General features: G+C 45.2%; 1 protein-coding gene across 2 annotated transcripts; it reads right to left on the bottom strand.

Annotated features, from left to right (window-relative positions):
* Window positions 1-5,953: 5,953 nt before the first annotated feature.
* LOC149350766 (tubulin beta chain-like) lies at window positions 5,954-12,208 on the bottom strand. 2 transcript variants are annotated; one of them, XM_089579905.1, is made up of 7 exons: window positions 12,056-12,208; window positions 10,816-10,924; window positions 9,699-9,809; window positions 8,199-8,443; window positions 7,855-8,054; window positions 6,353-6,789; window positions 5,954-6,211 (listed from the first exon to the last, which is right to left on the bottom strand). In XM_089579905.1, exons 1-7 carry the CDS (start codon window positions 12,110-12,112, stop codon window positions 6,030-6,032), a joined length of 1,341 nt encoding a protein of 446 aa, XP_089436031.1. In that variant the 5' UTR covers window positions 12,113-12,208; the 3' UTR covers window positions 5,954-6,029. The 2 variants fall into 2 exon arrangements, with proteins under 2 accessions (XP_089436031.1, XP_089436032.1); XM_089579906.1 differs by having other exon boundaries at window positions 9,699-9,806.
* Window positions 12,209-25,904: the final 13,696 nt, after the last annotated feature.

The raw sequence follows: 25,904 nt of genomic DNA, 5'->3' as shown, positions 1-25,904 counted from the left end.
ACGCCTTGCCTCGGTCAGTAATGATGGTTGATGGGGCGCCGTGTCTAAGCACGATGTCATGCATAAAGAAGTGTGCAACTTTGGCGGCAGTACCTCACGCAAGGGCCTTCGTTTCAGCGTAGCGGGTGAAGTAGTCTGTGAAGACTACTATCCACCTGTGGCCGGTCGACGAGAGAGGAAATGGCCGCAGAAGATCCATGCCGACTTTGCTGAATGGTATTTGTGGCGGCTCGATGCACTGAAGCAGTCCAGGAGGCTTGAGTGCGGGTTTTTTTCACCGCTGGCATTGCCGGCATGTCTGGATATAGCGCTTGACATTGAAGTGAGCTGTGGCCAGTAGTAGTTCTGCCGAATTCAGGATAAGGTGCATGTAACACCAAGGTGGCTGGAAGTCGGTTCATCATAGCAGACAAGGAGGACTTCATATTGTAGATCAGACGGTATGACGAGCAGGTAAGTTGTCAGACTGGAAGTAGAGTTCTTTTATAAAGCACCCCTCTCCGAAGGCAGAACGATGATAGCCCACGAGCTAGGTACCGTGGTATTTCAGGGGGCCCAGCTTCAAGATGTTCGATTAGCAGACGCAGCTCGTGGTGTCTTGTGGAGGAGGTTTGATGGGAGTGCGTGACAGGCTATCAACATCAGCGTGTTTCCGGCCTGATTTATAGGTGACAGTGAAATCAAATTTCTGTAGGCGTAATGCCCAACGAGCTAGGCGGCCGCAAGGGTCCTTTTATTTTTTCAGCCAGCACAACGAGTGGCGGTCGGTGACAACACAAAACATTCTGCCATACAGGTATGGTTGGAACTTAGCGGCGGCCCAGATTACCGCCAAACATTCTTCCTGCAAAACCGATTCGTAGCGAGCCAACCAGTCCTCGGCATCCTCGAACTGGTCACCATGAAAGGGCTTAGGGGTTCGTGGGGTCTCAAGGGTCAGATAGGTGGGGCTGGCTGAAGGGACAGTCGTAGTCAGGGCGGGCATTGCTGTCGCCTTGAGTGGAGTGGAGGTCAATGGTGCGCCGTCAAGAGGGAAGACCTTGGGGGACAGGCTCAGAGCCTCCGGCTGGCATGATGGACAAGGGTGGTCACAAGCGGTGGGCACATCGAGTCATCCGCAGGATAAGGGAGCATCGGCTGCATCTCCAGCAGTGTCACGACCTGAGGAGCTGTGCAGGCAGGCGTCGGAGAGAACCCAAGACAGAGCCTTTTTTTAATTACAGAGCCAGCGCGTCTCGAGAGCTAACCACCGCTTCGTCGTCGTTTTCAACTCTGTGCGGAGGCCATGCGGCACGTTCCCCCCCTCCCCCGGAGCTTTGACAGCATATCCTGCACTGTAAAGGGCTGTTTTATGTCCTCATCTGTTCAGCTCACTACATGCATAGTGCCATACATGTTCAATTATCCTCTTACTGCTGGGTCATTTTATTTGTTTTCATTTACCATATTTACTCTCATAGCATGTTTCACATTTTTGGGGGGTTTCTCCCATTAAGAAGAACAAATTTTTTTTTCAAGTTTGTCTTAAAGGGAGTCTATGCTGTTTTATTATTACTACTATTCAAGACTACTTGTAGTTCATTGATGAAACAGTCTCCTGCCTGAAATCCGTTGCCTCTTCCAAATGTAGCTACATCTTTTGAAATAGTCAAAAGGAGATATATCTGAGCTGTAAGGTGTTGGCATGCATGGCTGATGCCTAGTTGTGCCTAACAAACCTATAGTGCAAGCGGGCTTGATGGCAGGAAGGCGCTGTCATGAAGAAGCAGCAAGTGGACAGATTTCTACATCTTAGGTCATTTCCTTTTTGTAGCAGTCCTGAAGCAGTGATCAAAGAATTGCAACACGGTTGTACTCTTCCAGCATCTCCCCTATGGAATGATGTGGAGGGCAGCACAGAAATTTTTTAAAATGAAATTGGCAGTTCATTTGATACTACAGCTCTACCTTGTTCTACAAGAAACCTGCATGCGAACAATGTGGTGAAGTGGTCACCATGAACTGCATTTTATATTCATGTAGAGAACTCAAGAAGCTAGAGAATAAAAGACAATATGCAATTTCACAATGAACGCATCCCTTTCCACTCAAGCTTGCCTCTGGAATACTATTCTCTTGTCAAGATTTCCTACACTTTTAGTTTCCTAAAAGAAGTGAAAATCCTGAACAGATTATAATGTCTAAAAAAAATTGCCAGTGGCTTAGCTCTGGTTAAGCCTGGATTTACAAGCGAAAAGCTGCAGTTATCCTTTGTTTGACTTTGTTATGCTTAGTTATATAGCCCTCCTTCCGCATGCGTAGTAACTGTGGTAAACACACGGCTGCAACAAAAGGTCAAACGGTGGCGAGGAGGCAAGCGCGCAGTAGTAGCGGCGGTGAGGAGGCGGCGCACATGCGCAGTAGCGCGCGGCTTCGCCGAAAGGTCAGGCAGCGGTTGCGGCCGCTTCGACCACCTGCGCCTCTTCTGTGACGTCGCTCGGTTCTGTGCTTGCGCAGCTGTGGCTAATTCTGATCACGGAGCATACGCCAGACCCGGTGTTGACTAGCCTAGTGAAGCTTTTCGCTTCAAAACTTTTTTTACCCACTAAGCAAACATATTAAACCTTGCATTTGGTGCACAATACCCTTATTTGCTTATCCCTTTGTAGGACAGTGCTACCCATATACTACCACTTTCTTGCTTTGCTTTTCATGCACGCAGACAAACAACGGTACACCCATCAAACAATTTTTGTTTTCTGCCTTCTATCGAGTTCTTAAACAAACATTACAGAGTTTCTATTTTTTGCTAACAGGTGTCGTAGATGTGCCATGCGTAGATTTTGACTTTTGCACAGCACATGAAAGTGAAGCAAACAATAGTAAGCCTTGTAACGCGAAGCACAGGGGTTCACAACAGCAATAGAAGCCTAAAAAAAGGAAATCTGTGCTAGCTTTGAATGGTGCTGTCTATCTGTCTATAAAGACGACGGTGCATCATTGCAAAGCTAGGGAGGCAACAATAGGCTTGGAAAGGTCTGTTCACTTGTAAATGAACTGAACAAGCGTTTCGCAGAACACATTACTCCTTCCAACCATGGCTCTATGAATAAAAGTATTGGGGATCTGCATCCTCAGTGATCTGCAACACCAAGACTTTCCGCTGTAATGCAAATTTTTTTTAAACGTGAAACGGACGCAATGTAAGTTGCTAGAGTCATTCTGAGTAAAATTTTACCATTTTTATGCATGTGAAACTTCATAAAATTTCATGCTTCACAAAGGGTTATGAGCCATAAAGCGCAACACAGCCCAAACAACAGAACCTGGGTGGGTTAAGCGTAGTGGATCACAGGCTACCATACCATACTCTTTCACCAATTCCAGTTAAACAGGTTGGGATTAGTTTGAGTGAAAAACAGCACAGTGTCCATGTCGACACTCGACACAACCAAGTCTGGACTTGTACTTGTCAGTAGCATACTTCCCAAACTACTGAGTTAACTATCCTTTACCTTCCTTTGTCAGTGAAATCAGTTGATGCATTTTACATACTTTGCACCCAGCACTATGCACCCTACCCACACATTCAGGCTAGCAATACAAATCAAATGTGATTTGCCATCAGCCAGTTGTAGCAGTAAACACATTTTGGAAGAGAAAGGTAGGGCATATAGGAGTGGTGGAGAGAGAGATTTGAGCTTCAGTGGTCGGTCTTCTCTATCCCAGGATCCTGTTGGCCTCCGCCACTGCCTTGGCCCTTGCAACCAGCATAAGCTGTGTGCCCGCGGGTCGGAGTCAGTCAGGAGGGCCTCCCACTGATCTAGACTAGGGCTAGTTATCTTGGGTAGCGAAGGGCTTTTTTGACAGCCCCAGGTGGCGTGGCACGTCGCAGCATTGCCCCCCACACCCCATGCACGCTTTCACCTATCTATTCGGGCAAATTTTATGATATATGGCTATGCTTGGATAGGTGTCCGTTTGCAGTCGTCTGAGCACTTCTTGCGCGCTCCCAGCAATGCCTTCGTTGCCTCCCCGTAAGATTCTGGCGTGCTGAAGGGTTCGACCGGCATACCTGCCTTTGGGTTCGTGAGCCCTTGGACAACGGTGTCTATCATGACATTTCCCTCAACCCCAGTGTCAGGGACCCAAATGATGGTAGTGTACCTATAACTTAACAAAACAGAAAAGAACAAAATGGAAATACGCTTTAGAAAGGCTTATAAGCAATCCTTAGGCGTCAAGAACTGCATCTCGATTGAGAAGCTCATAACATGGGGGCGTATGGCACCTATGAGGACCACAGCAAAACCATGCTCAGATTTCAACTGGATTTTTTCAACTGTAAAGACTTAAAAAACGCCCGCTGGTAGAGCGCTACTGGTAAAGCTGGGATACCTGGCAGAAGACGGGGGCAAAGACAAGACAGACATTGACAACAAAACAAGGAGCACTTTCTTGGCTAAACCGGTGCCCAGAAAAACTGACCTGAAGAGCCTGAAGGAAGGAGGGCGCGAGATTATCGGAGTTTGACAGGTTTCTAAAGAAGAAACTGATGGTTTTGTATGTGGACATATCCAAATACAGAACAGAGGAAAATGCGAGGGCAGTAGCAGTAGTGAATGCCAAAGGCAAAATAATTACTGGTGCGTCAGTGCGCACAAAGACTACACAGGCAGCAGAAGAGGTTGTCATAGCTCTAGCCCTGACTGAGGCCAATCGGCAGGGACTGACAGGGATGGAAAAAATCAACCACAAAGCCGTGAGGATCCTCTCAGAGCACAAACCACACAGACACGAACTAACAACGTCAGCAAGGTTATGTTTATTGCAAGACAAAGGCCTCTTCCATTAACTTCCAATTATACTCCATTTCGTACACAGCAGGCACCGCAGCCAAAGCTAGCGTGCCTGTTCATGCAGGTAAAGTCCGCGCCCAATAAGTAGTTCACCCTACAACCAAAGTGAACACAAGCATGTTTTGTTGCAAAGTGCCATGAATGGTAATCTCCTAGACGTCGTATTGCTTCTTGCCACATTTTTGTCCTCCAACTCTGAGACTTTGAGAAGCAAGAATGACTTTGGCAGACCGATACATGGCTGGTAGGGCGGATCACCCTTACTCCATCCGTGCCTAAAATGTAGTTCACACCGAGTGAGAACTACAGCCAGAGGGTCGGAGTACGGAACATCAACCGCAATTTCCTGTGCTACCACTTCGTTTTATACTGCTCTGTTTTTGTCCAAACACTCAAGAGGTTTCGAGAAGGACAAATGATACGCGACGGAGTAATATGGTTTCGCGGGCGCACTATTTCTACAGCGTTGCTGCTATGTATGAAATAGAGTATAGGCACGTCCATACTAGCCACAGCTGCAACAATAGAGTTTATCTCCAATGTACATTTCCCCACTATACGCTCTGCTGCCCCCTTCCCCTAGGAATTTCTTTCCTGTTGGAATCTGCTCCACTGTTACCTGTTCCACATTACATGTCCCATTAAAGTTCATCTCATCAACCTCCTCTCTCCCACAATACAAGATCTGCACTGACCCAACTGCCCTGAATCTAAGAACAGAAACAGCCACAACCGAGCAAGCGAAAAATATGCAGAGCTGATGATAGCCTTTGAGGGTTTGGTAAAGCCACCAGATTGAGCATTAATATGCTTTCATTCAAGGCCTGCAAGAAGGCATTGCAGATGGATAAAACAAGCATAAAGCATCAAATGCCATTCAGAGGTGGCTCCCCCTCCCAATATCAATGGCAATAGTCAAAAATGGCAATCAGCCAATGGCATTAGTTGGAAGGCCTCCTTTTAGGGCCATTTGCCACGTTGTTTTTCAACTCTAACTCGATCCCTATCTACAGTTCTGGGAAACGGTGGGAAGGCTGAAAGGGTACACTAAAAGACAGAACTGGCTGCTTTGAAGCATATATATAGACTTGCAGTAGGAGAAATTAAGGACAGGATTAAATATATACACTTTATTTACAAGCAAACAAAAAAAAAATGCCCCTGCATAAAGTAATAGAGCAAAAAAAAAATTCAAGCCTCTGCTTGGGCCTCCTCTTCATGTTCAAACTCCCCCTCTTCGTCAGCCGTGGCCTCCTGGTACTGTTGGTACTCGGACACCAGGTCGTTCATGTTGGACTCTGCTTCTGTGAACTCCATTTCATCCATGCCTTCCCCAGTGTACCAGTGCAGGAAAGCCTTGCGACGGAACATGGCTGCACAAGTATAGAGTAAAATGGTCACAGGTAAATCAGCCACATAACCAATACATTGAACCAGAAAATCTGACATAAATGGGCAGTTTAATGACAGCATGCACATAAAAGGAGTAGTTTCAGAACAAGCAGGATACTGACCAGTGAACTGTTCAGTGATGCGCTTGAAGAGCTCCTGAATGGCAGTGCTGTTTCCAATGAAAGTAGCAGACATCTTGAGACCACGAGGAGGGATGTCGCAGACAGCGGTCTTTACGTTGTTCGGGATCCATTCCACGAAGTAGCTAGAGTTCTTGTTTTGCACGTTAAGCATCTGCTCATCAACCTCGCGCATACTCATGCGACCTCTGAACACAGCTGCGACTGTCAGGTAACGTCCGTGGTGAGGGTCGCAAGCAGCCATCATGTTCTTCGCATCAAACATTTGCTGCGTCAGCTCTGGTACCGTGAGGGCCCTGTACTGCTGGCTGCCTCGGGATGTGAGTGGGGCAAAGCCTGGCATGAAGAAATGCAAGCGCGGGAAGGGCACCATGTTGACTGCCAGTTTGCGAAGGTCAGCGTTGAGCTGTCCAGGGAACCTGGGAGGGAAGTGAAGATCCTTGATAAGTGCCGATGCAAATTAGCAAGAAGGCAAATTTGCTTCCATTGGTTGACATTGCCATGTGGCACTGCAAGGCCAAAGGACCAACAGGGGTAAAACTATCACAAACAACCACCTGAAGTGTATTGTACACATCAGGGTCAATTGCATGAAGCCGAACTTTTATGAATACTGAATTGTAAAATAGTTTCAGTACTTGCAGGAAAACAACTGAAGTTTGGTACTGGTACTACTGGTGGACATACTTCTCAGAGCATGCAAAAAAAAAAAAGGGGGGGGGGGGGGGGGGGGGCTTCTCTGGCCCTTCTGAATGCAATGAAGCCTTTAAAGGAAACTCACGACGAAAAGAACATTAGTTCTTGCTGTGCACATGGATGCAGTTTTAAGTCCTTGACATGTACGCTACTCAGGACTAATCAAAGGACATAATACAGGGAAACCTGTTTTCAAGTTCATCTGCTCCTGTTTAATGAAAGTGCCGATGCGATGCAGGGTGAGACAGCATTGCAAAAGCACACACACACTACATCAGAAAGTGCCCATTCTTAAGTCAACATGGCACCTGTATAGCTTGCTTACTGGTCACAAGGTAAATGTGGAAGTTGGCGACAACAGAAAATGCGAAGATATTACACCAAGAGGAAGCCCTCCCCACTCTCACCGCCATAAACCTCACTGTAGCATCCGTGCTTCCTAATATTACTAAAATAACTTTGAGTTCCTACCTTTACTCTGTCAATGTGTGCCCTAAAAATTTATAGGTGAGCTCCGAAAGGTGTTGACAACAAATGGTGACTATTTGCATAAGAGCACAAGGAAAAAAGCTGCGATTGGCACACGTCCAAGGATATACAGAGCTTCCACATATATAGCCTACGAGGAGCACTGTGGCAGAGGACTAAAGAGAAGTTCCAACTACACTAGACTCTGAAGTCACAGGAGTGCTCTCTCTGTCATCCTTATCAAAAGAGTGGAGTACTGTGCACAACTGTGTCAACTGCAACTGAACTTTTTGGGCAACTGTTACCTACTGAACTCTCACCTGAGGCAAGTGGTGACACCAGACATCGTTGCAGAGACTAAGTGGTTGAGATCTCCATAGGTGGGAGTGGTGAGCTTAAGGGTTCGGAAGCAGATGTCGTAAAGTGCCTCATTGTCAATGCAATAGGTCTCGTCTGTGTTTTCGACCAGCTGGTGCACGGAAAGGGTGGCATTGTAGGGCTCAACGACTGTGTCCGAAACCTGGTGGAAAGTGAAAGAGACCATGAGAACCAGATGCACACAGACAGCAATAAAAATAATGAGAAATCAAAAGGAAGACACCTTAAAGAGAGGCCAGAGTATGGAAGACATGGTACAAACAGTAGGAATGATGTTGGTACAAACCTTTGGGGAGGGGACAACGCTGAAGGTGTTCATGATCCGATCGGGATATTCTTCACGAATCTTCGAGATGAGGAGTGTGCCCATGCCAGATCCAGTGCCACCACCGAGGGAGTGGGTAAGTTGAAAACCTTGCAAGCAATCGCACCCCTCAGCTTCTTTGCGGACGACATCAAGCACCGAGTCCACCAGCTCCGCACCCTCTGTGTAGTGGCCCTTGGCCCAGTTGTTGCCAGCACCACTCTGGCCTGAACAGGCAGACAAGGAGAAGGGTATACTGTGAACGGAAACATTCAACACAGAAGGATACTGCTGGCAGCAGGCGCAGAAGTACCTGCGAAGGGCCAATTGATGTGAAGGCAAGAGTGAGCAGCAACTAAAAAGGAACATGCCCGAACGTAACTGTTAAGCAGAGTCTTGTGTAAATGATTTAGCCAATGAATGGCATGGTATATGGGGTTTAGCATCCCAAAGCTGCACTGACATCGCACAGCACACAGGAGTTTCTGCATTTTGCCTGCGCCAAAAGGCAGCGGCCATGATTCGATCCTCTGTCCTAGGGCTCAGCAGCTGGAACACCATAGCCATGAAGCCACTGCAGCAGGTAATACAGGTTGCAAAATAAACTAGGGGAAAAAGAAAGACAATTTTTGCAGACTTGTTAAGCCAGCAACAAAGGTTAAACACAAGTGAAAGAGTAAGCTAAATTCCAGAAGGGGACTTCACCCTCCTCCAGGGGAAAAGCAAAAGCTACAGCTGTAGTCCTATCTTGCAAGACCACGTACAGACAGGTTTCTTTAGGCAACCTGGATCACTTGACTGCACAGTTGGGGTGCCCATTCCCTTGTCCCGCCAAGTTCATATTCCAATTCACCGGCAAGTGGCCACTGAAGCTTTGGATCATGACAGACAATAATGCCATCACCATCTGCCCTGGAGGATTGCCCATTAACAGCATTCACTAAAATCCAAAGGCAACAGATGTACATGCAACAACAGCTTGTGTATCGCAAGCCTAAGTGGGTCAATGACCTTAGACAGTAGTCTTATAAGGCCACTTTCCATTAGAACAGTCATATGGGACATCTTGCAGCAGCTAGCCAGACAGAGAGAAGATGGGTCTCTACTGTAGGCATTGAAATATCGAAAAGCACTTCAAGGCATAGCATAAAAATTTGACCTGGTTTATGGGGTTTAACGTGCAAAGCGACTAGGGGTATGAGGGACGCCATAGTGAAGGGCTCTGGAAATTTTGGACATCCAAGGTTCTTTAACGTGCACTGACATCGCACAGTACATGGGCCTCTAGAATTTCGCCTCCATCGAAATTCGGCTGCCTCGGCCGGGATCACACCCGCGTCTTTCGGGTCAGCAGCCGAGCGCCACAACCATTGAGCCACACATCGCCTGCATAAAAATGTTATCTTCCCGCAAGCTGTTTCAGAATTAAGTGCACAGTGAAGGAATAGATGCCGACTGCAACAGTAGTGAGCAGCTGCTTACCAAAGACAAAGTTGTCTGGACGGAAGAGCTGTCCGAAGGGTCCAGACCGCACAGAGTCCATGGTTCCCGGCTCCAGATCAACCAGAATGGCCCGAGGCACGTATTTACCTCCTCAAGCAAAAAGAAAATCGCACTCAATGGTAGAAGAGAGGCTGGGTGTTTGAAATTACATCATGCAGTGAACACATAGTTGTCAGAACAATGAGACAAAAGGCAGCAACTAAGCAAGGAAAGGAAGAACAATGCAACAAATAACGACAAGCAAATAGAATACTGACAGACTGAAACAGTAGTTCCAAGAAGGATTGAATTTGACAGGCAGTGAGTGCTAATTGTTAACAATGCCGCAAAGCAGGAGAACAGCAACACATGTTCACTGTGTTCAAGCCACTTGCTGCCACTGGAACCATTGATGTTTGGTGGCAGTTATATATGGAACACAATGATGGTTGTTTTCGACATGTGGAAGGCATCTATAAAGTTGCACAAAAGGCAACAGAGGCAATGTGACAATGGCAGTCAGCTCGCATTTGTGAATTCCTCTTTGAGCACAGTAAATGCACCAGCTTTAGTCTCCACTGTTTAAGCTTGTAATAGCAACTCCTTGTATTACAGCCAAAGCTTCAATCCATCCATGTAATGCTACTGTAAAAAGGTCAATGAAGTTTTGGTGAGAAGTCAGGTGCATCTTTATAACTTCATATGCCAATTACAAGAGATCCTGAACCAAAGAGCTGTATATCTGCATTTATACAAAAATTGGAAAGAATACTAAATATGACACTGAGTATATATAGCTAGACATCAAAGACAAGTACAAAGCCATTCAGAAACACTAAAGGGCGATACAAGACAAGTCAGCGTTAATTTGTTAGCCCGTCCTATAGTGGCTATCGTGGAATGAAATACAGCGAGCAGAACTGTAACACCAGGAACTGAAGGCCACAACACTAGTTCCACTGCGAGCATGGCAAAAAGCATGTCCGAACCATGCATGAGCGCACCGCTTAAACTGTTCCGCTACAGGTCAGACGTCATTTTAACAGAGCAAAACAGCAGCAGGGCGCGCCCGATGCAATGACTAAAAGTATTGACCGAAATAAAGATTGGCAAGTACCTGATGCTTCATTGTAGTAAACATTGATACGCTCTAACTGGAGATCAGAGTCACCGTGGTATGTGCCAGTAGGGTCAATACCATGTTCATCTGAGATCACCTCCCAGAACTGCAAACAGGAAAATTCAAATTTGCATGATGTCAATCCAAACAGCGATGACTGCTGCAGCACATATTCTTTGTAATGATGCGCAAGACGTTACTGTACATGGATCACCACGTGGTATTTGCGTACGGCCGTTAAACAATTTATAACTGAATTTGTTATCTCATGCTGTAGATATTTCAAACAGCTAAATGACAGCTGCAAAGTCTAAGGTCAGTATGGGTGACGTTAGGCATAAAAAAAATTGCAACACAATCGCTGCAGTGAGCAGCAACTATAGTGCAGTTTCATGCCTCGTTCGGCTGTTGAAACCGAAACAGCGTGAGAGAAGAAATGCAATTGTAAATTATATAGCGGTTATGGCTGCGAATACCACACAGTTGTTCTAAGTAGAGCAATATCTTGCTAATTATAACAAAAAAAGAAAGACTCGGAACCAAAACTTCTCTACACTTCTTCAAAATTCGCGCGAAACACGCTGTGGCGCGTCACTGGATTTCAAACGACGTAGCATGGCTGCTACCGGTCCCCAATGACAACGGGCATTCTAGGGCTCTCTGATCTAACCGGTGACGCATCACGGAGCTCGCCACTCGCAGATACGTTAATGGCCAATAGCACATTAGCCTTTCAAATCGCTTCACCACATAACGAATCAAAAACTGGCGCAATACGCTCCCCAACCTCCCTCATCACTCCTAGGTGGTCGACGGGCATCAGACGGTTGCAGTGTTCGCGATATGCTGCACCCCGCCTCCAATGCAGAATGCCGCAGTAAAGTAACGATTTGCACAAGATGAGGCAGCAGACGCAATGAAAAAGAGATATAACGCATAGCGCAAGCAGCCGGTAAAACGTTTACACAAGAACGAAAGCAGCGATCAAGAGATTTGAAAATGTGCGCTCGGTACAATATCCCCATCCACACAAACACACGCACAGCAGACGTGATTACGAGACTGCTGCCAAACAGCTCAATACTTACGCCGATATCCTGCAACGAAATTTTCGAAAACGGTGCCGACAACCAGAATCTGAACGCATAACATACCAGAACGGACACTGGTGCGGTCAGGAAGAGAACAGCACGCGCTTGAGCCACGAAATAATCCACGTCGGTAAGCAGTGACTTACCTTTGCGCCGATTTGGTTTCCGCACTGCCCCACCTGAATGTGCACTATCTCACGCATCTTGAGGTTCCAATGTTTCACCGGGCAAGACCTGTCAAAATTCTGACTGCCGGGCTCGGGGTAGGGGCGAGGGCATTTATAGCCGTGGGGCGCAGCACCACTTCTTGCACATCTGTGTTCCTACGCGTAAGCGTGGCAGTTTGATAGCTAATAAAAAAGCGCGGGAGCAATAATTTTTTTAGTAAAATACACTAGCGAACTTGGTTATCAGATCTTAAGCTCACGTAGCGAATGAAGCGTAAAATACCTTCCTAATGCAATAGGAACTATTTCTTGTTTCAAAACGTATCCTGACGGACGGGGTTCTCCCTGTAGCAGCAGGGGCGAACGGTGTTGTCGCCGCATGCGCGCCTCTGGCTGGTTTACTCTGTTTTCGTTGTGCCACCGTTTAATATTATTCGCGCTAGAACGGAATTTGTTTAGGCGTAAAATCTGCCGATTTTGTTTTCATTGTCGTTGCACATTATAGACTCACGAGGCTACGTGGGCAACCCGAAGTATGTTCTATGCCATAATTTCCCCGTATTGCCAGATTTTTTTTTTGCTCACTATAAGTGTTTTTTCTGTTTGATACACTATTTAAGGAGTGCGCTGCTTGACAGTATACCATCAAATGCTTCACTAACGTAACCTGGGTGGGTAAAACTTGCACGGCAGTTGGATATTCAGTGACGCCCAGAATGATTTAAACATCCGAAATGTTCCACCAGATTTGTCTCGGTGTCTTTGACAACAAAGAGATGGGAGAGCTTGGCAGCTGTCGTTCTTGTTGTTGGCCTTACAAAATATATGTCCCTCGGGAGGGGAGCCTGCAAACTTCGTCTTTCACTTCGAGCGTCGCAAGCGACGTCTTTGAGCCTATATGCACATCTTTTTGCCCTCCAAGAACTTAAAACGATGAGACATTGAAATAACTAATTCATGCGGTTTATAGATACGGCATTTCAATCTGCATGATGGACGGAACCAACCATTGTTGTCGGCCACGCCGCAACAGTTTTCAGGTACCTGTTCTAAGCGTAGGTTGCGCGGTTACTCCTGTAGAGCATTCCTTTGGCTTACTACTTCCAGAAATTGTGAATTGATGCTTTCAGGAAAGCTACAGCACATGTCCCAGTTTTTAGGTTTTGCTATCCTAGTGAACATATCAGTGGTTCGCATAAAATGAGAGTCGATGTTGCGTTCCAGTTGTTCTATGCCATAATTTCCCCCTATTGCCAATTTTTTTTTTCTCACTATAAGTGTATTTTCTGTTTGGTACACTATTTAAGGAGTGCGCGGCTTGACAGTATACCATGGAATGATTCAATAACGTAACCTGGGTGGGTAAAACTTGCACGGCAATTGGATATTCAGTGACGCCCAGAACGATTTAAACACCCGAAATGTTCCACCAGATTTGTCGCGGTGTCGGTGCAACAAAGAGATGGGACAGCTTGGCAGCTGTTGTTGTTGTTCGCCTCACAAAATATATGTCGTTGTTGTTGTTGTTGTTGTTGTAGCAAAAGATATGTCCTTCAGGAGGGGAGCCTGCAAACTTCAACGTCTTTCACGTCTTTGAGCCTGAGCGCCGCCTGGCTATGTGCACGTCTTTTTGCCTTCCAAGAACTTAAAACGATGGGACATTGAAATAATTAATTGATGCAGTTTATAGATACGGCATTTCAATCTGCATGATGGACGGAACCAACCATTGTTGTCGGCCACGCCGCAACAGTTTTCAGGTACCTGTTCTAAGCGTAGGTTGCGCGGTTACTCCTGTAGAGCTTTCCTTTGGCTTACTACTTCCAGTAATTGTGAATTGATGCTTTCAAGAAAGCTTCAGCACATGTCCCAGTTTTTAGGTTTTGCTATCCTAGTGAACATGTCAGTGATTCGCATAAAATGTGAGTCGATGTTGCGTTCCAGTTGTTCTATGCCATAATTTCCCCATATTGCCAATTTTTTTTGCTCACTATAAGTGTATTTTCTGTTTGATACACTATTTAAGGAGTGCGCTGCTTGACAGTGTACCATCAAATGCTTCACTAACTTAACCTGGGTGGGTAAAACTTGCACGGCAGTTGGATATTCAGTGACGCCCAGAATGATTTAAACACCCGAAATGTTCTACCAGATTTGTCTCGGTGTCTTTGACAACAAAGAGATGGGAGAGCTTGGCAGCTGTCGTTGTTGTTGTTGGCCTTACAAAATGTATGTCCCTCGGGAGGGGAGCCTGCAAACTTCAACGTCTTTCACTTCCAGCGCCGCAAGCGACGTATTTGAGCCTGAGCGCCGCCTGGCTATATGCACGTCTTTTTGCCCTCAGAGAACTTAAAACGATGGGACATTGAAATAATTAATTGATGCGGTTTATAGATACGGCATTTCAATCTGCATGATGGACGGAACCAACCATTGTTGTGGGCCACGCGCCGGAACAGTTTTCAGGTGCCTGTTCTAAGCGTAGGTTGCGCGGTTACTCCTGTAGAGCTTTCCTTTGGCTTACTACTTCCAGTAATTGTGAATTGATGCTTTCAAGAAAGCTTCAGCACATGTCCCAGTTTTTAGGTTTTGCTATCCTAGTGAACATGTCAGTGATTCGCATAAAATGTGAGTCGATGTTGCGTTCCAGTTGTTCTATGCCATAATTTCCCCATATTGCCAATTTTTTTTGCTCACTATAAGTGTATTTTCTGTTTGATACACTATTTAAGGAGTGCGCTGCTTGACAGTGTACCATCAAATGCTTCACTAACGTAACCTGGGTGGGTAAAACTTGCACGGCAGTTGGATATTCAGTGACGCCCAGAATGATTTAAACATCCGAAATGTTCCACCAGATTTGTCTCGGTGTCTTTGACAACAAAGAGATGGGAGAGCTTGGCAGCTGTCGTTGTTGTTGTTGGCCTTACAAAATGTATGTCCCTCGGGAGGGGAGCCTGCAAACTTCAACGTCTTTCACTTCCAGCGCCGCAAGCGACGTATTTGAGCCTGAGCGCCGCCTGGCTATATGCACGTCTTTTTGCCCTCAGAGAACTTAAAACGATGGGACATTGAAATAATTAATTGATGCGGTTTATAGATACGGCATTTCAATCTGCATGATGGACGGAACCAACCATTGTTGTGGGCCACGCGCCGGAACAGTTTTCAGGTACCTGTTCTAAGCGTAGGTTGCGCGGTTACTCCTGTAGAGCTTTCCTTTGGCTTACTACTTCCAGTAATTGTGAATTGATGGTTTCAAGAAAGCTTCAGCACATGTCCCAGTTTTTAGGTTTTGCTATCCTAGTGAACATATCAGTGATTCGCATAAAATGAGAGTCGATGTTGCGTTCCAGTTGTTCTATGCCATAATTTTTCCGTATTGTCAGAATTTTTTTGCTCTCTGTAAGTGTGTTTTCTGTTCGATACACTATTTAAGGAGTTCGCTGCTTAACAGTATACCATAGAATGCTTCACTAACGTAACCTGGGTGGGTGAAATTTGTACGGCAGTTGGATATTCAGTGACGCCCAGAATGATTTAAACATCCGGAATGTTCCACCAGATTTGTCGCGGTGTCGGTGACAACAAAGAGATGGGACAGCTTGGGAGCTGTCGTTGTTGTTGTTGGCCTTACAAAATGTATGTCCATCGGGAGGGGAGCCTGCAAACTTCAACGTCTTTCACTTCCAGCGCCGCAAGCGACGTATTTGAGCCTGAGCGCCGCCTGGCTATATGCACGTCTTTTTGCCCTCCGAAAACTTAAAACGATGGGACATTGAAATAATTAATTGATGCGGTTTATAGATACGGCATTTCAATCTGCATGATGGACGGAACCAACCATTGTTGTCGGCCACGCCGCAACAGTTTTCAGGTACCTGTTCTAAGCGTAGGTTGCGCGGTTACTCCTGTAGAGCTTTCCTTTGGCTTACTACTTCCAGTAATTGTGAATTGATGCTTTCAAGAAAGCTTCAGTACATGTCCCAGTTTTTAGATTTTGCTATCCTAGTGAACATAACAGTGATTCGCATAAAATGAGAGTCGATGTTGCGTTCCAGTTGTTCTATGCCATAATTTTCCTGTATTGTCAGATTTTTTTTTGCTCTCTATAAGTCTTTTCTGTTCGATACACTACTTAAGGAGTTCGCTGCTAAACAGTATACCATAGAATGCTTCACTAACGTAACCTGGGTGGGTGAAATTTGTACGGCAGTTGGATATTCAGTGACGCCCAGAACGATTTAAACTTCCGAAATGTTCCACCAGATTTGTCGCGGTGTCGGTGCAACAAAGAGATGGGACAGCTTGGCAGCTGTTGTTGTTGTTCGCCTCACAAAATATATGTCGTTGTTGTTGTTGTTGTAGCAAAAGATATGTCCTTCATGAGGGGAGCCTGCAAACTTAAACGTCTTTCGCGTCTTTGAGCCTGAGCGCCGCCTGGCTATATGCACGTCTTTTTGCCCTCCAAGAACTTAAAACTATGGGTCATTGAAATAATTAATTGATGCGGTTTATAGATACGGCATTCCAATCTGCATGATGGACGGAACCAACCATTGTTGTCGGCCCCGCCAGAATAGTTTTCAAGTACCTGTTCTAAGCGTAGGTTGCTTGGTTACTCCTGTAGAGCATTCCTTTGGCTTACTACTTCCAGAAATTGTGAATTGATGCTTTCAAGAAAGCTACAGCACATGTCCCAGTATTTAGGTTTTGCTATCCTAGTGAACATATCAGTGATTCGCATAAAATGAGAGTCGATGTTGCGTTCCAGTTGTTCTATGCCATAATTTCCCCGTATTGCCATTTTTTTTTTCCCTCACTATAAGTGTATTTTCTGTTTGATACACTATTTAAGGAGTGCGCTGCTTAACAGTATGCCATGGAATGCTTCACTAACGTAACCTGGGTGGGTAAAACTTGCACGGCAGTTGGATATTCAGTGACGCCCAGAACGATTTAAACTTCCGAAATGTTCCACCAGATTTGTCGCGGTGTCGGTGCAACAAAGAGATGGGACAGCTTGGCAGCTGTTGTTGTTGTTCGCCTGACAAAATATATGTCGTTGTTGTTGTTCTTGTTGTTGTAGGAAAACATATGTCCTTCAGGAGGGGAGCCTGCAAACTTAAACGTCTTTCACGTCTTTGAGCCTGAGCGCCGCCTGGCTATGTGCACGTCTTTTTGCCTTCCAAGAACTTAAAACGATGGGACATTGAAATAATTAATTGATGCAGTTTATAGATACGGCATTTCAATCTGCATGATGGACGGAACCAACCATTGTTGTCGGCCACGCCGCAACAGTTTTCAGGTACCTGTTCTAAGCGTAGGTTGCGCGGTTACTCCTGTAGAGCTTTCCTTTGGCTTACTACTTCCAGTAATTGTGAATTGATGCTTTCAAGAAAGCTTCAGCACATGTCCCAGTTTTTAGGTTTTGCTATCCTAGTGAACATGTCAGTGATTCGCATAAAATGTGAGTCGATGTTGCGTTCCAGTTGTTCTATGCCATAATTTCCCCATATTGCCAATTTTTTTTGCTCACTATAAGTGTATTTTCTGTTTGATACACTATTTAAAGAGTGCGCTGCTTGACAGTGTACCATCAAATGCTTCACTAACGTAACCTGGGTGGGTAAAACTTGCACGGCAGTTGGATATTCAGTGACGCCCAGAATGATTTAAACATCCGAAATGTTCCACCAGATTTGTCTCGGTGTCTTTGACAACAAAGAGATGGGAGAGCTTGGCAGCTGTCGTTGTTGTTGTTGGCCTTACAAAATGTATGTCCCTCGGGAGGGGAGCCTGCAAACTTCAACGTCTTTCACTTCCAGCGCCGCAAGCGACGTATTTGAGCCTGAGCGCCGCCTGGCTATATGCACGTCTTTTTGCCCTCAGAGAACTTAAAACGATGGGACATTGAAATAATTAATTGATGCGGTTTATAGATACGGCATTTCAATCTGCATGATGGACGGAACCAACCATTGTTGTGGGCCACGCCACAACAGTTTTCAGGTACCTGTTCTAAGCGCAGGTTGCGTGGTTACTCCTGTAGAGCATTCCTTTGGCTTACTACTTCCAGAAATTGTGAATTGATGCTTTCAAGAAAGCTAGAGCACATGTCCCAGTTTTTAGGTTTTGCTATCCTAGTGAACATGTCAGTGATTCGCATAAAATGAGAGTCGGTGTTGCGTTCCAGTTATTCTATGCCATAATTTTCCCGTATTGCCTGATTTTTTTCTCACTATAAGTGTATTTTCTGTTTGATACACTATTTAAAGAGTGCGCTGCTTGACAGTGTAACATGAATTGCTTCACTAACGTAACATGGGTGGGTAAAACTTGCATGGCAGTTGGATATTCAGTGACGCCCAGAATAACTTAAAATTCCGAAATGTTCCACCAGATTTGTCTCGGTGTCTTTGACAACAAAAAGATGGGAGAGCTTGGCAGCTGTCGGTGTTGTTGTTGGCCTTACAAAATATATGTCCCTCGGGAGGGGAGCCTGCAAACTTCAACGTCTTTCACGTCTTTGAGCCTGAGCGCCGCCTGGCTATATTCACGTCTTTTTGCCCTCCAAGAACTTAAAACGATGGGGCATTGAAATAATTAATTGATGCGGTTTATAGATACGGCATTTCTATCTGCATGATGGACGGAACCAACCATTGTTGTCGGCCACGCCGCAACAGTTTTCACGTACCTGTTCTAAGCGTAGGTTGCGCGGTTACTCCTGTAGAGCATTCCTTTGGCTTACTACTTCCAGAAATTGTGAATTGATGCTTTCAGGAAAGCTGCAGCACATGTCCCAGTTTTTAGGTTTTGCTATCCTAGTGAACATATCAGTGGTTTGCATAAAATGAGAGTCGATGTTGCGTTCCAGTTGTTCTATGCCATAATTTCCCCCTATTGCCAATTTTTTTTTCTCACTATAAGTGTATTTTCTGTTTGGTACACTATTTAAGGAGTGCGCGGCTTGACAGTATACCATGGAATGATTCAATAACGTAACCTGGGTGGGTGAAACTTGCACGGCAGTTGGATATTCAGTGACGCCCAGAACGATTTAAACACCCGAAATGTTCCACCAGATTTGTCGCGGTGTCGGTGCAACAAAGAGATGGGACAGCTTGGCAGCTGTTGTTGTTGTTCACCTCACAAAATATATGTCGTTGTTGTTGTTGTAGCAAAAGATATGTCCTTCAGGAGGGGAGCCTGCAAACTTCAACGTCTTTCACTTCGAGCGCCGCAAGCGACGTCTTTGAGCCTGAGCGCCGCCTGGCTATATGCACATCTTTTTCCCTTCGAGAACTTAAAACGATGGGACATTGAAATAATTAATTGATGCGGTTTATAGATACGGCATTTCAATCTGCATGATGGACGGAACCAACCATTGTTGTCGGCAACGCCACAACAGTTTTCAGGTACATCTTCTAAGCGTAGGTTGTGCGGTTACTCCTGTAGAGTATTCCTTTGGCTTAGTACTTCCAGAAATTGTGAATTGATGCTTTCAAGAAAGCTTCAGCACATGTCCCAGTTTTTAGGTTTTGCTATCCTAGTGAACATAACAGTGATTCGCATAAAATGAGAGTCGATGTTGCGTTCCAGTTATTCTAGGCCATAATTTTCCCGTATTGCCAGATTTTTTTTGCTCACTTAAGTGTATTTTCTGTTTGATACACTATTTAAGGAGTGCGCTGCTTGACAGTGTACCATCAAATGCTTCAATAACGTAACCCGGGTGGGTAAAACTTGCACGGCAGTTGGATATTCAGTGACGCCCAGAATGATTTAAACACCCGAAATGTTCCACCAGATTTGTCTCGGTGTCTTTGACAACAAAGAGATGGGAGAGCTTGGCAGCTGTCGTTCTTGTTGTTGGCCTTACAAAATATATGTCCCTCGGGAGGGGAGCCTGCAAACTTCAACGTCTTTCACTTCGAGCGTCGCAAGCGACGTCTTTGAGCCTGAGCGCCGCCTGGCTATATGCACGTCTTTTTGCCCTCCAAGAACTTAAAACGATGGGACATTGAAATAATTGATGCGGTTTATAGATACGGCATTTCAATCTGCATGATGGACGGAACCAACCATTGTTGTCGGCCGCGCCGCAACAGTTTTCAGGTACCTGTTGTAAGCGTAGGTTGCGCGGTTACTCCTGTACAGCATTCCTTTGGCTTACTACTTCCAGTAATTGTGAATTGATGCTTTCAAGAAAGCTTCAGCACATGTCCCAGTTTTTAGGTTTTGCTATCCTAGTGAACATGTCAGTGATTCGCATAAAATGAGAGTCGATGTTGCGTTCCAGTTGTTCTATGCCATAATTTCCCCGTATTGCCAATTTTTTTCCTCACTATAAGTGTATTTTCTGTTTGATACACTATATAAGGAGTGCGCTGCTTAACAGTATACTATGGAATGCTTCACTGACGTAACCTGGGTGGGTAAAACTTGCACGGCAGTTGGATATTCAGTGACGCCCAGAACGATTTAAACTTCCGAAATGTTCCACCGGATTTGTCGCGGTGTCGGTGCAACAAAGTGATGGGACAGCTTGGCAGCTGTTGTTCTTGTTCGCCTCACAAAATATATGTCGTTGTTGTTGTTGTAGCAAAAGATATGTCCTTCAGGAGGAGTGCCTGCAAACTTAAACGTCTTTCACGTCTTTGAGCCTGAGCGCCGCCTAGCTATATGCACGTTTTTTCGCCCTCCAAGAACTTAAAACGATGGGACATTGAAATAATTGATGCGGTTTATAGATACGGCATTTCAATCTGCATGATGGACGGAACCAACCATTGTTGTCGGCCACGCCGCAACAGTTTTCATGTGCCTGTTCTAAGCGTAGGTGGCGCGGTTACTCCTGTAGAGCTTTCCTTTGGCTTACGACTTCCAGAAATTGTGAATTGATGCTTTGAAGAAAACTACAGCACATGTCTCAGTTTTTAGGTTTTGCTATCCTAGTGAACATGTCAGTGATTCGCATAAAATGAGAGTCGATGTTGCGTTCCAGTTGTTCTATGCCATAATTTCCCCGTATTGCCAATTTTTTTGCTCACTATAAGTGTATTTTCTGTTTGATACACTATTTAAGGAGTGCGCTGCTTGACAGTGTACCATGGAATGCTTCGCTAACATAACCTGGGTGGGTAAAACTTGCACGGCAGTTGGATATTCAGTGACGCCCAGAACGATTTAAACTTCCGAAATGTTCCACCAGATTTGTCGCGGTGTCGGTGCAACAAAGAGATGGGACAGCTTGGCAGCTGTTGTTGTTGTTCGCCTCACAAAATATATGTCGTTGTTGTTCTTGTTGTTGTAGGAAAACATATGTCCTTCAGGAGGGGAGCCTGCAAACTTTAACGTCTTTCACGTCTTTGAGCCTGAGCGCCGCCTGGCTATGTGCACGTCTTTTTGCCTTCCAAGAACTTAAAACGATGGGACATTGAAATAATTAATTGATGCAGTTTATAGATTCGGCATTTCAATCTGCATGATGGACGGAACCAACCATTGTTGTCGGCCACGCCGCAACAGTTTCCAGGTACCTGTTCTAAGCGTAGGTTGCGCGGTTACTCCTGTAGAGCTTTCCTTTTGCTTACTACTTCCAGTAATTGTGAATTGATGCTTTCAAGAAAGCTTCAGCACATGTCCCAGTTTTTAGGTTTTGCTATCCTAGTGAACATGTCAGTGATTCGCATAAAATGTGAGTCGATGTTGCGTTCCAGTTGTTCTATGCCATAATTTCCCCATATTGCCAATTTTTTTTGCTCACTATAAGTGTATTTTCTGTTTGATACACTATTTAAGGAGTGCGCTGCTTGACAGTGTACCATCAAATGCTTCACTAACGTAACCTGGGTGGGTAAAACTTGCACGGCAGTTGGATATTCAGTGACGCCCAGAATGATTTAAACATCCGAAATGTTCCACCAGATTTGTCTCGGTGTCTTTGACAACAAAGAGATGGGAGAGCTTGGCAGCTGTCGTTGTTGTTGTTGGCCTTACAAAATGTATGTCCCTCGGGAGGGGAGCCTGCAAACTTCAACGTCTTTCACTTCCAGCGCCGCAAGCGACGTATTTGAGCCTGAGCGCCGCCTGGCTATATGCACGTCTTTTTGCCCTCAGAGAACTTAAAACGATGGGACATTGAAATAATTAATTGATGCGGTTTATAGATACGGCATTTCAATCTGCATGATGGACGGAACCAACCATTGTTGTCGGCCACGGCGCAACAGTTTTCAGGTACCTGTTCTAAGCGTAGGTTGCGCGGTTACTCCTGTAGAGCTTTCCTTTGGCTTACTACTTCCAGTAATTGTGAATTGATGCTTTCAAGAAAGCTTCAGTACATGTCCCAGTTTTTAGATTTTGGTATCCTAGTGAACATAACAGTGATTCGCATAAAATGAGAGTCGATGTTGCGTTCCAGTTATTCTATGCCATAATTTTCCCGTATTGCCAGATTTTTTTTTGCTCACTATAAGTGTATTTTCTGTTTGATACACTATTTAAGGAGTGCGCTGCTTGAGAGTGTACCATCAAATGCTTCACTAACGTAACCTGGGTGGGTAAAACTTGTATGGCAGTTGGACATTCAGTGACGCCCAGAATGATTTAAACATCCGGAATGTTGCACCAGATTTGTCGCGGTGTCGGTGACAACAAAGAGATGGGACAGCTTGGCAGCTGTCGTTGTTGTTGTTGGCCTTACAAAATATATGTCCCTCGGGAGGGGAGCCTGCAAACTTCAACGTCTTTCACTTCCAGCGCCGCAAGTGATGTCTTTGAGCCTGAGCGCCGCCTGGCTATATGCACGTCTTTTTGCCCTTCGAGAACTTAAAACGATGGGACATTGAAATAATTAATTGATGCGGTTTATAGATACGGCATTTCAATCTGCATGATGGACGGAACCAACCATTGTTGTCGGCCACGCCGCAACATTTTTCAGGTACCTGTTCTAAGCGTAGGTTGCGCGGTTACTCCTGTAGAGCTTCCCTTTGGCTTACTACTTCCAGTAATTGTGAATTGATGCTTTCAAGAAAGCTTCAGCACATGTCCCAGTTTTTAGGTTTTGCTATCCTAGTGAACATATCAGTGATTCCCATAAAATGAGAGTCGATGTTGCGTTCTAGTTGTTCTATGCCATAATTTTTCCGTATTGTCAGATTTTTTTTTGGTCTCTATAAGTGTGTTTTCTGTTCGATACACTATTTAAGGAGTTCGCTGCTTAACAGTATACCATAGAATGCTTCACTAACGTAACCTGGGTGGGTGAAATTTGTACGGCAGTTGGATATTCAGTGACGCCCAGAATGATTTAAACATCCTGAATGTTCCACCATATTTGTCGCGGTGTCGGTGACAACAAAGAGATGGGACAGCTTGGCAGCTGTCGTTGTTGTTGTTGGCCTTACAAAATATATGTCCCTCGGAAGGGGAGCCTGCAAACTTCAACGTCTTTCTCTTCCAGCGCCGCAAGCGACGTCTTTGAGCCTGAGCGCCGCCTGGCCATATGCACGTCTTTTTGCCCTCCGAGAACTTAAAACGATGGGACATTGAAATAATTAATTGATGCGGTTTATAGATACGGCATTTCAATCTGCATGGTGGACGAAACCAACCATTGTTGTCGGCAACGCCACAACAGTTTTCAGGTACATCTTCTAAGTGTAGGTTGTGTGGTTGCTCCTGTAGAGCATTCCTTTGGCTTACTACTTCCAGTAATTGTGAATTGATGCTTTCAAGAAAGCTTCAGCACATGTCCCAGTTTTTAGGTTTTGCTATCCTAGTGACCATATCACTGATTCGCCTAAAATGAGAGTCGATGTTGCGTTCCAGTTGTTCTATGCCATAATTTTCCCGTATTGTGAGATTTTTTTTTGCTCTCTATAAGTGTTTTCTGTTCGATACACTATTTAAGGAGTGCGCTGCTTGACAGTGTACCATAGATTGCTTCACTAACGTAACCTGGGTGGGTGAAATTTGCACGGCAGTTGGATATTCAGTGACGCCCATAATGATTTAAACATCCGAAATGTTCCACCAGATTTGTCTCGGTGTCTTTGACAACAAAGAGATGGGAGAGCTTGGCAGCTGTCGTTGTTGTTGTTGGCCTTACAAAATATATGTCCCTCGGGAGGGGAGCCTGCAAACTTCAACGTCTTTCACTTCCAGCGCCGCAAGCGACGTCTTTGAGCCTGAGCGCCGCCTGGCTATATGCACGTCTTTTTGCCCTCCAAGAACTTAAAACGATGGGGCATTGAAATAATTAATTGATGCGGTTTATAGATACGGCATTTCAATCTGCATGATGGACGGAACCAACCATTGTGGTCGGCCACGCCGCAACAGTTTTCAGGTACCTGTTCTAAGCGTAGGTTGCGCGGTTACTCCTGTAGAGCATTCCTTTGGCTTACTACTTCCAGTAATTGTGAATTGATGCTTTCAAGAAAGCTTCAGCACATGTCCCAGTTTTTAGGTTTTGCTATCCTAGTGAACATGTCAGTGATTCGCATAAAATGTGAGTCGATGTTGCGTTCCAGTTGTTCTATGCCATAATTTCCCCATATTGCCAATTTTTTTTGCTCACTATAAGTGAATTTTCTGTTTGATACACTATTTAAGGAGTGCGCTGCTTAACAGTATACTATGGAATGCTTCACTGACGTAACCTGGGTGGGTAAAACTTGCACGGCAGTTGGATATTCAGTGACGCCCAGAACGATTTAAACACCCGAAATGTTCCACCAGATTTGTCGCGGTGTCGGTGCAACAAAGAGATGGGACAGCTTGGCAGCTGTTGTTGTTGTTCGCCTCACAAAATATATGTCGTTGTTGTTGTTGTTGTTGTAGCAAAAGATATGTCCTTCAGGAGGGGAGCCTGCAAACTTAAACGTCTTTCACGTCTTTGAGCCTGAGCGCCGCCTGGCTATATGCACGTCCTTTTGCCTTCCAAGAACTGAAAACGATGGGACATTGAAATAATTAATTGATGCGGTTTATAGATACGGCATTTCAATCTGCATGATGGACGGAACCAACCACTGTTGTCGGCCACGCCACAACAGTTTTCAGGTACCTGTTCTAAGCGCAGGTTGCGTGGTTACTCCTGTAGAGCATTCCTTTGGCTTACTACTTCCAGAAATTGTGAATTGATGCTTTCAAGAAAGCTAGAGCACATGTCCCAGTTTTTAGGTTTTGCTATCCTAGTGAACATGTCAGTGATTCGCATAAAATGTGAGTCGATGTTGCGTTCCAGTTGTTCTATGCCATAATTTCCCCATATTGCCAATTTTTTTTGCTCACTATAAGTGTATTTTCTGTTTGATACACTATTTAAGGAGTGCGCTGCTTGACAGTGTACCATCAAATGCTTCACTAACGTAACCTGGGTGGGTAAAACTTGCACGGCAGTTGGATATTCAGTGACGCCCAGAATGATTTAAACATCCGAAATGTTCCACCAGATTTGTCTCGGTGTCTTTGACAACAAAGAGATGGGAGAGCTTGGCAGCTGTCGTTGTTGTTGTTGGCCTTACAAAATGTATGTCCCTCGGGAGGGGAGCCTGCAAACTTCAACGTCTTTCACTTCCAGCGCCGCAAGCGACGTATTTGAGCCTGAGCGCCGCCTGGCTATATGCACGTCTTTTTGAACTCAGAGAACTTAAAACGATGGGACATTGAAATAATTAATTGATGCGGTTTATAGATACGGCATTTCAATCTGCATGATGGACGGAACCAACCATTGTTGTCGGCCACGGCGCAACAGTTTTCAGGTACCTTTTCTAAGCGTAGGTTGCGCGGTTACTCCTGTAGA

The sequence above is a fragment of the Amblyomma mixtum genome, chromosome 3 (genome assembly GCF_055824585.1).
Source record: "Amblyomma mixtum isolate Tamu chromosome 3, ASM5582458v1, whole genome shotgun sequence".
Taxonomy (NCBI): domain Eukaryota; kingdom Metazoa; phylum Arthropoda; class Arachnida; order Ixodida; family Ixodidae; genus Amblyomma; species Amblyomma mixtum.
The sequence above is the reverse complement of the archived record's forward strand: the minus strand, read 5'-3'. Positions and strand labels throughout refer to the sequence as shown.